Below are 11,122 nucleotides of genomic sequence, written 5' to 3'. Positions count from 1 at the left end.
TGTTGCTCTCATGAAGGATTCAAGTTGATTCCCAGCACACATGTGGTAGCTTACAATCATCTCTAACTCCAGTTCCTGGTATCTGATGACTTCTTCTGACCTCTGTAGGCACCAGGCATGCACTTAGTGAATATAATACATACATGCAGGAAAAATCCTCACACACATAAAATGAACTAAATCTAAAAGAAGTAGATTTTTCTTTGATTATAGCTAGTTGGTAAGGTACTTATGCAGTATTACTAAGATTCTACATGTAATTTTCAGTATTGCCTAAAAGGAAAACAAATTAGCAAACAATAAAAGTATCGAACCTCTAAAATGTTTATTCCAACATGATATTTTTATTGATTAATTGGGGTTGACTTACAGGTTCAGAGGTCCATTACCTTTAAGGCAGGAGCATGGCAGCACCCAGGCAGGCATGGGTCAGGAGGAGCTGAGAGTTCAACACCTTGTTCTGCAGGCAACAGGAGGAGACTGTACTAGGATTAAATACATGCTCTGCTATACCTAGTAATTTCATTTATTTAAAACATTTTTAAAATTTATTTTTATTTACAATGTGAGTATGCAGTGTGGACAGACTAAAAAGAGAATGTCCGATTTGCTGGAACTAGACTTAAAGGTAGTGTGTGTCACCTAATGTGGTTGCTGGGAACTGAACCCAGATCATCTGTAAGATTAGCAAGTGGCCTTAACAATGGAAACATCTCTTCAACCCCTTGTATAATTTGTATTAAATATTCTTTTCTTTTATTGTGTTTCCTCTCCTATTCATTTCTGTTTTCTTAAACTTTCTGGAAATCACTATGCTGTTTGACAATGATATTCCAGTCAGTGAAGAACGGAAGTGTCGACCCTCTAAGGAAAGTTTCTGATTCACTGACTCACAGGTCCTGAATTAGATCTGCTGTCTCTCATTAGTGTTAGTGGACTGCACCTAACACTTTTGCCAAACTTGTTTCTTCTTTACCACTTACAGGACATTGCATGACCAAACCTGAGGTGATCTTCCAGTTGGAGCATGGATTTGGGCCATGGCCTGTGGGAGACTCCTCTGTCCGCAGCCTTCCAGGTCAGTGAATGCATACAGAGCAAAGGAGGGCAGCGAGAGCACACTTACCGTGTTGGTCACATTGAACCTTCTTACCAACTTACCTAGCCCTAACCTGGAGTTTCTGAAAAAATTACCCACATCAGGCTGTCTCCTAGTTTTTTGTTCTTCCTGATGTATGGATTTTTTTTAAATGAAAACATGCAAGTTTTTAACTGAATGCTGCCCTGTTGCTAACAGGTAGCATTAATTGTATGTTAGCCAATATACAACTATGTGTTAAGGTGTGAACAGAGGACTGAGATGAGACCATACACAGTACTTACCACACCGTAACTGCCACTGTCTTACTTGAATTCCCATTACTATGAAGAGACACTGTCTTAGTTAGGGTTTGCATTGCTCTAACGAGACACTATGATGAAGGCAACTCTTAGAAGGTCAACATTAATCATCAAGGTGGGAGTATGGCAATGTCCAGGCAGGCATGGAGCAGGAGGAGCTGAGAGTTCTACATCTTCATCTGATAGAAGATTAGCTCCCACATGTTTAGGAGTAGGGTCTCATTGCTCACCCCCACAGTGACACACTTCCTCCAACAAGGCCACACCTCCTAATAGTGCCATTCCTTGGGCCAAGTGTATTTAAACCACCATATTCCACTCCCTGGCTCCCATAGGCTTGTTCAAACCCATAAGTCTGTGGGGGCCATACATTACCATAATATAATGTAAAATAAATTTAGTCTAACTTCAAAAGTCCCACAGTCTATAAGTCTCAGCGGTGTTAAAAGGCCAAAGTTCAAAGACTCTTATCCAGTCACTTAGCTGTAATCCCCAAAGCAAGACAGGAAACCAGCTGGGCAAACCCCAAACTGCATCTCCATGGCTGATGTTAAAGCGGTCTTCTGATCTCTAACTCCCATTTTTTTTTTTTTCATTTTTGTTGACTGCAACAAACTTCTTTTTTCTAGTCTGATTCTATTCCCTATTGACAGCTTTCCTTGGCAGGCATCCAGTGGCTCTGCTCTGGTGTCTTTTAACATCTTAGGGTCTCCAAGGCACCTCCAACTTCACAGCATCCTCTCCCAATGTCTGGAATCCACACATTATCTTCTAGGCTCTTTCAAAGGGCTTGTGTCACTTCTCCAGCTGTGCCCTCTGTAGCACTCTTGGCTCTGGTTGACTCCACTCCACTAATGATGCTATTCTTGGTGCTCATCCCATGGTACTGGCATCTCCAGCATGCTGGAGTCTTCTGCAACTAGGCATCACCAAGACCCTCTCATAGGTTCCTTTCATGGTGCTAAGCCTCAACTGCTTTACACGACCCATTCAGTCTTGGAACATCATCTGCAACTGAGGCTGCACCTTCACTAGTGGCCTACCTTAGCCTCACACAGCGCCAAGCCTCAGCTATGATCCATGACCCCTATATGCCATCAAAACAAGTACCAACTGGTTGATTCTTACTGTAATGCCCAAACCTCAGGGTCCCCACAGACTAGCAAAACCCACCAGGAGTCCAACTTGTATACCAAAGCAAAGAGTCTTTATTCAAGCTCGAGCTTGGATAGTTCCAACCTCTCCAATGCAGTGGATGGGTGTGGAAGGTGCTGAGCTGGTATCAGTCTTGCTTTTTATACAGTGTAAGCTTGGCAAGGGGCTTTCCAACTTGGAGATACATGGTTGGTTGACATTTTAGAAAACATAGCTTGCATAATATTTTAGCTAACATCATAAACTTTGCTATAACTTGAGTCAATTTGCCCTGAATATGACACTCAGCATTTTCCCTTATCAAGAGTGGAGTGTGCTGGGCAGTGGTGGTGCACGCCTTTAATCCCAGCACTCGGGAGGCAGAGGCAGGTGGATTTCTGAGTTTGAGGCCAGCTTGGTCTACAGAGTGAGTTCCAGGACAGCCAGGGCTACACAGAGAAACCATGACTCACAAACAAACAAACTAACTAACTAGCTAACTAACTAAAAAAGAAAATACAGAGTGGAGTGGTTGTAACTTGGATCTGCTCTGGTTCCTGGAACAAGCTGTGGTTTTTCCTTTTGCCAAATTGAAACTGAGGACAAGCTGGACATAAGATAGAATTAACTGGCTGGGTCCTTCCTGTCCACATTACCAAGTCTAGCTGCAGCACGAGGTACAACCTTGGCTATCTCTGGAACACAGCTTCTTTATACTCTTAAGAATACATGTCCAGAAGATTTCACCTTAGTGATAACTGATTTCTTCTTAATCACCTCTAACTTCTTACCTTCAGCTAACTAGCATCAATTGTCCTAGTAGTCCCTTCTATTCTTGATTCTGAAGCCAAATCCACATGGCTGAAGCTGCTGAGTCCTGTTTGGCTGTCCTAGACCTACACCTTGATCTGTGGATTAGCCTTAAATTCAGAAATCTGCATGGCTCCAACTCCTGAATTCTGTGATTAAAGGCATGTACCACTACACCTGGACTTAAGCTTTTCTTTATCTGCAGCTTGCTCTGTCCTAGGCTGGCCTTGAACTCAGAGATCTGTTTAGCTCTCTCTCCTGGGATTAAAGGCATGTACTACCATGCCTGAATATAGGTTTTTCATAGCCATTACTTTTCAAGATATGGATCAAAAGATATGTGATCCATTTCTGGGTTGTAGCTCGTTCCAGATTAAAAGTGCAAATGAAAACGATAAGCAAGTAATTGTTCACTGGTAAACACATAGACAATAAGCTTAGCTGTGTGGGATCTTACCCAATGGCTCCACCCCCTTAATCTGTTTATTTCCTTAGACAAAGGATTTAGTTTCATTGCACTTCTTGGTGCCCTTTTATTATTTGAACCGTACATTTTGTACTTTTTCTTACGAACCTTGCTACGCTTGATCAAAACACTTTTCACAAGAGTAAACCAGAAGACAAAGTCTATGCTGGGCTTTTCTGAGATTTCCTTGGTCAATGCAATTAATTGAAATCTCTTTACCTTAGCCATAGATAGACTCTTCAGACAAGGGGAAAAAAGCAGCCACATTCTTCACTATAATATCACAACAGTCTCCAGACAATGTACAAAAAAAATCTCTGTACTCTGAAAGCTCTAGAGCCAGGTTTCAGAGTTCAAATTACCCTCAGCAGGAAAGTCTTCTCCATTCCTACTGGGACAACCCATTAAACCCCACTTAAAGCATCTCACTGCTTTCCAAAGTCCCCAAATCTACATTCCTCCAAACCAAAGCATGGTCAGGCCAATCACAGCAACACCCCTGTCCCTGGTACCAACTTCTGTTTTAGAGTTTCCATGGCTGTGAAGAGACACCAGGACCAAGGCAACTCTTATAAGGACAACATTTAATTGGGGTTAGCTTACAGGTTCAGAAATCCAGTCCATTAGTATCAAGGTGGGAAGCATGGCAGCATCCAGGCAGACATGGAGCTGTTCAAGGCCAGAATGTGTTAGATGAGACATGTCAGAACCAAAAACAACAACAACAACAACAACAAAAAATGAATGACTATGTTGTAAATTTAAATTTTCTTAGCAGCAATACCCAGAATGGAGATGCATCATGTAGATAAAAAATATGTTTGCCAGTATTCACTCTATAGGATTAATATTGTGAATATATGAAAAAAAGAACCCATATACACAGTTGTTGATAATAAAGAATTATCCAGCTACTGTGGAGTTTTTTGTCAGATGTGAGACATAGAACGGCTGTATGATGCAAGTATCCCATCCTGGGTAAATGCATGATGGGACCATGGGTGTAGTGGCCGCCCTTCAAGTGCCATGCTTATAATAACCAATATACAGTGTCGTTCTCAGTGCTCATCATTGGATTCATCAAAAAGATGGCGATAATTTCAGATGTATTGTTTAACTGAAAAGAATCAGATTGTGCTGGGCATGGTGGCACACATGCAAACATGCACGGTGAAGTCAATCAGTTTATTCTAGTCTTCAAGAAGAACTAAAATGTATACTGTTATCATTCAGAGTTATTTACAGAGAGGAATATTTTTAATATCATTATAGGTATTCATAAAGTGACTACCTCCTTTGAGACCCACCAGGAAAATCACAAGGGATATTTATGGCAAGTTGAAATCACCAACAGCCAGACTTCAAATGAGAAAATTATTGAAGTAAGTCAAACATTTAACATGAGTTCTTAACAAACTTCATATTGAAACATGAAGATCGGAAATTACTTAGTAATGTTTCTTTAAGAACTTAACCTAAGTCAACAGGATGAATCAGTGTGTAAAAGGACTTCCCATTAAGCCTGGCCATCTGAGTTTGATCCTGTCTTAGTCAGGGTTTCTATTCCTGCACAAACATCATGAACAAGAAGCAGTTGGGGAGGAAAGGGTTTATTCAGCTTACATTTCCACATTGCTGTTCATCACTGAAAGAAGTCAGGACTGGAACTCAAACAGGTCAGGAAGCAGGAGCTGATGCAGAGGCCATGGAGGGATGTTCTTTACTGGCTTGCTTCCCCTGGCTTGCTCAGCCTGCTCTCTTATAACCAAGTCTACCAGCCCAGAGATGGTCCCATCCACAAGGGGCCTTTCCCCCTTGATCACTAATTGAGAAAATGCCTTACAGTTGGATCTCATGGAGGCATTTCCTCAACTGAAGCTCCTTTCTCTGTGATAATTCCAGCTGTGTCAAGTTGACACAAAAATAGCCAGTACAGATTCCCCATGTCCTTTGTGGTGGATAATGAAGGAAAACTCCAAAGCTTGTTCTTTGAACTTCATATGTGTGCCCTGCTGTGCATATGTATACACACACAAACACAAATATAATTTGAAAAATAAAAGAAAGTAACTCAGGCCTGGGAAGATTGTGTAGTCACTAAACTGTCTGAAGGAATCAAGTTCCTAAGGACTTGAGTTTGGATGCTTAGCGCTCTCGTATAAAGCTACTTTTGGCAACGTTTATCTTTAAGCAGTGCTGTGAAAACAGAAAGATTAGGGTCACTGTGGTTTGCTGGCTACCATTCCCTCGAAGTTAGGAAACTTGAGGTCTAATGAGAGACCTGTCCTCAAAAAGTCAGGTGAATAGTGACTTATGAAGACACTGAACATCAACCTCTAGTAACCTCACACATGCACACACAGTCACACATAAACTTGTGTATATATGCAGGTTCCCTCATATACACCCACAGATGAGTGTCTTTATTATGTGGCTATTAAGTTGCCAACTGGAGAAGAATGTGACAGTTTTAATAATAATAGAAAATTATTCTGACATCATGATCAAACTAATTTGCCAAAAACTCAGTCAAAGTTGAAAATGGTGTTTTCAATATATTTGACCATGGGTATTGTTTAAATAAGGACAACAAATATTATTTACAAATAAAATGTCATATTAAAGAGATCTCTGGTAAACTCAATAAATATTTGAATTTTTTTTATATATTCTAAACCAAAATCAGAAAGCACATTATAGGAAAAAGCCCTGTTGCTATATGAAACATAACGAATTTCTCTCGTTCAAGGCAGACCTGAAAGTGGCACAGAAGATCCAACAAGGGACAGCATCCTATGAAGATAAAGATGTTGTGAAGGCATTTCTCCAGCAGTCACAGCACACAAGGAGTCAGATGAGTTACTCATGTAAGAAAAGCATCCAATGTAAGTCGCCTCTCAGTAACTGTCAGAGGCTTCTTAGTGAGGAGACGCAGTACACACACAGACCGCGCAGGAAGTCACACCTGACTGAACAGAGAAGTCACGAAGGGGAGAAGCCATGTGAAAGCTCAGGATGTGGGAAAGCTTCCCACACCAAGTCTCAGCGTCAGACCACTCATAGAGATGAGAAGCCCTACAAATGTCTAGAATGTGGGAAATATTTCTACTACAAGTCACAAATCATTGAGCATCAAAGAAGTCATACAGGGGAGAAGCCTTATGAGTGTACAGAATGTGGGAAATCTTTCAGCTATAAATCCCATCTCACTGTACATCACAGAAGTCACACCGGTGAGAAGCGTCATGAATGTACAGAATGTAGAAAAGTTTTTTACTATAAGTCACAACTCACTCGACACCAGAGGAGTCATACAGGGGAGAAGCCCTATGAATGTATGAAATGTGGAAAATCTTTCTACTGTAACACACATCTTTCTTTGCACCAGCGAATTCATGTAAATGTGAAACCCTATGCATGTACAGAATGCGGGAAAACGTTCTCTTTCAGCGCATGCCTCACTAGACACCAGAGGATTCATACAAATGAAAAGCCCTATAAATGTTCACATTGCCCCAAAGCTTTTTACTTTAAGAAACAACTTACTCATCATGAGAAAACTCATGCTACAGAGAAGCGCTTTGAATGTAAACAGTGTGGTAAAGCATTTTACTGGAGGGCCAACCTTACTGTGCATCAGAAAACACATGGTGGGGAGAAGCCCTTTGAATGTAAACAATGTGGAAAAGCATTTTACTGCAAGTCCCACCTCACTGTGCATCAGAGAACTCATATAAGTGAAAAGCTCTATCAATGTTCACAGTGCAGGAAAGCGTTCTACTCTCAGACACAGCTTGCTGTTCATCAGAGAATTCACACTGATGAGAAGCCCTATGAATGTAAGCAATGTGACAAAACATTCTACAGCAAGTCTGGGCTTACTGCACATCAGAAAACTCATACGGGCGAGAAGCCCTATGGATGTAAAGAGTGTGGGAAAGCATTCTATAACAAGTACTTGCTCATTGAGCATCACAGAGTGCACACAGGTGAAAAGCCCTATCAATGTACAGAATGCAAGAAAGCATTCTACTGCAAAAAATATCTTTCTCTACATCAGAAAACTCATGCAAGTGAGAAGTCATTTCATTGTGCAGAGTGTGGGAAAGCTTTCTCCTGGATGTCACACCTCACTCAGCATCAGAGAATTCACACAGGTGAGAAGCCCTATGCATGTGAACAGTGTAGGAAGACCTTCTACTTCAAGAAACAACTCACTCGGCATCAAAGAACACACGAGAAGTCATGAGGTGTAAATAATGCAGGAGGCCATTTCACTGCAAATGCAACCCCCCTGTATGAAAGAACTCAAACAAGGGAGAATCCCTGTGGTGAGTGTACCAGATACAGAAATTTTTCTCCCTCATGCATACCTTACTCCAAGTCAGATGAGAAAGCCTAAGAGTGTAAAGATGTATGAACTCTTGCTCAAGTGTGTAATCAGAAAGCTTGTAGGTGAGAATGATTAATGTAAAAACTGGAAATTTTCTAGTGTAAGGCAGGTGTTAATCAGTCAATGAACATATACTGGAGTCTGTCTGCAAACATTGTTGGAAGGCCACATATACTGTCTTGTAAGAGAATTCATACATGGGCTGTCTCCTGTGAAGTTAGAAACTATACAAAGGCTTTCTCATTCTTCAGATTCCTTCAGTATATTGTAGGTGAATATTGTAGAGTGTAAAGAAGAGAGGAACGCTTTCCAGCACTAAGCCCCATCAATTCCTACCTGAAAGCTTTTACAGGTGTGGGCCCCATGAAATTAGTGAAAATAGACACATTTTGAGGCAGAAATTGGGCCTGTGCATTAGCAACTTCTCCTGTGATTAAAAAAAAAAAATCACGCTACTGACGCTTCATCTGGGAGCTATGACTGTGCTGTCAGCCTCTCTTGGCTTCCTTTTGTCTCACTCATTTAGCTCTGGGATTGATTGCAATCATCTCCACCCTGGCTTCCTATTGGCTGCCGCCAGCCCCAACCTTCCCTCTCCCAGCCTCTCTCTCTCTCTCTCTCTCTCTCTCTCTCTCTCTCTCTCTCTCTCTCTCTCTCTCTCTCTCTCCCCCCCTCCCTCCCTCACCCCCCCTTATGCTCTGGGAGTCGACTGATCCACCAGCCCACTTCGGAGACCCTAGAGTCTGTGGATAAAGACACACAGGTAGCTTTAGTTTTTTACAACTTGCAGGCTAGGCACAATTGCTGGCCACAGAAACACCTGCCTGGAAATCCATGCCCTTATCAGTTATTATCTCCTTTTCTCCTCCTGCCCTAAACTTAATGACTTGTATCAGCTAGCCCCTGCCTACATTCTTGGCCCCCTCCCCGTAGTGGAGGCTGCAGGCTCTAGCTGCTCTGAGTCCTTACATGATTGTAGCATCTTCCTTCCTCCCAAGTATGGCATAAAAGCCCTCTCTCTTTCTCTTTGTCTCCTCTTCCTTTTGGGACCTGGAAGTCCCACCTATACCATCTGCCCAGCAATTGGCTCTCGGCCTTCTTATTGACAAATCAAGAACCAATTAGGGAAATAAGAAACTTAATATTTCTTGCCAATATCCACTAGACAATTTCTTTTCTCAGATTTCTCTTCCTTATTGCAGTCCTTTGAATCAAACCTCCAGGCACAGGCATGCCAGGCAGATGCTCTACCATGAGACAATATTTTGATGTCTTATCATCATTACCAGACCTATGTTGATGAAACTAATCTATTAAAGGACATACATATTGTTAAATGTATGTGCTTTGTGGATAGTACTTTTATTTTCTTGAATGGTTTCAGCAAGCATAACCAAATAGAATATGTAAGGTTTGTCTAAAAATTTAGCAACTGAACGTTGAGTATACCTTAATAACATGGCAAATGCCTTTGCAAGTATACTTTATAGTTCTAATCCCCCAAGGCACACAAATAATATAAACTTCATGAGAGTAAGTATAATTCAAAGAGAGCACCAGATATATTCTTCGCTTGTGACCTTTACCAACGAAGTTGTACCTTCTAAAGTCTAAAATATTTCCACAAATAGTGTCATATTTTCAAGATCAGTCAGAACATAAACATTTGGTGGGCATTCCATGTAGCTCACAGATACATAAAAAACAACCTAGGGGTTTTTTTTTTGTTTTTTTTTGTTTTTTTAAAGTTGCAGGTACATGTGTGGGAGTGAGGAGGCTCAGGCATCTACCCTATATCCCACTGCAGATTAGGGATAAGATCAGCTCTCATACCCCCAGGGCAGGCTTTCCTGTACCACAGGACAGCTGTATTGTATTACCCAGGCTAGGTGCCTGGCAAATGAGGGCTGAGGCCATCTCTGTGCAGCCCTTGTACCTCAGCATGACCCCAGGCCATACATAACACAGACCAAGAACATCCACATGGACATATTACCTATGGTGGTAATATGGGCCACAGGCATTAACACATGGCAGTGGAACCCAGACATGACCCTCAGGGACACTGTTGGCTGAATTCACTATGGCATCTGGTGGCAGGGTAGGCTACCCACATGAGGCTCTTCCTCCCCACTCTAATCTCTGCCTCCACCTTTTTTCATGGTGCTCAAACCTTTTCTGCTTCTCTTTCTCTTCCATTTCTCTACCACATACTTGCACATTGTAGAAGCTCCTACTGCAGGATGGGCTCTGGGTGTCTTCTCTCATGAACAGCAGCTGCAATACTGGGGAGAGCTGGCCCTCTACCTCATCTGGGCAGCATAGTAGAGCTTGGCCTGGTGCAGGTCATGAGAGCTGTCCCTTTCAGCTGTAGCATTGGCTGAGATGAGCAGAGCAGTTCTGGAGAGCTCATCCTAGTGATGTGGATGTATAAGAGCTTACATTCTGACCAACTCAGCTACTTCCTAGGCCCAGGTCCAGGCCTTTGGTTTGGCCCACCCTAACCTCTTTCCCACCTATGAATTGTTGTTGAAGGATGTAAAGGGGCTGGTCCTGCAGATTCAAAGCTTGAGGATCTCCATGTGACAGGGCAATAGCAGGATATCCAAGGGGAGTCCCAGTGAGGATCCAGTATTGATCTGCAGGAGAGTCCAGAGGCCTTGAACCAGAACAATGACTCAATTCCATGAACATTTGCGAGTAAAGATGTGTAGACAAAAGGGTATTCTCTGTGAGTCAGTGGAGATTTCATGACAATATATGTTTTTTCTGCTTACTTGTTTGTTTGGATTGTTTGTTTTATTTTGCAGGGGCAACTTCAAGGGCCTCCTGAAGATGGATATCAAGGGGCAGGAGATGCATGGGACTGGGGAGTGAAATTCACAAAGACTCAATAAAAGTTTTTTTGTTTTTTTGAA

The 11,122-nt window shown here is 42.0% G+C and overlaps 1 protein-coding gene across 4 annotated transcripts in view; it reads left to right on the top strand.

The window, feature by feature from the left end:
- Positions 1-11,122, top strand: part of LOC110297897 (uncharacterized) — a 24,749-nt gene extending 13,627 nt beyond the window's left edge. The window contains exons 3-6 of one of the 4 annotated variants that reach the window (XR_015047968.1): positions 986-1,078; positions 5,084-5,193; positions 6,561-8,142; positions 11,015-11,122. Coding sequence is in view for 3 of the 4 variants with exons in the window: in XM_085841871.1 (XP_085697997.1) it covers positions 986-1,078; positions 5,084-5,193; positions 6,561-8,060 (1,703 nt within the window). In the remaining variant the exon portion in view is untranslated. Of the gene's footprint in view, positions 1-985; positions 1,079-5,083; positions 5,194-6,560; positions 8,879-11,014 lie in introns of those variants that run through there. The other 3 variants (XM_021166975.2, XM_085841871.1, XM_085841872.1) reach the window with 3 other exon arrangements.

Source organism: Mus caroli, unplaced genomic scaffold (genome assembly GCF_978045245.1).
Source record: "Mus caroli unplaced genomic scaffold, Mus_caroli_1 scaffold_8, whole genome shotgun sequence".
Lineage (NCBI taxonomy): Eukaryota > Metazoa > Chordata > Mammalia > Rodentia > Muridae > Mus > Mus caroli.
This window is presented reverse-complemented; position numbering and strand designations above follow the sequence as displayed.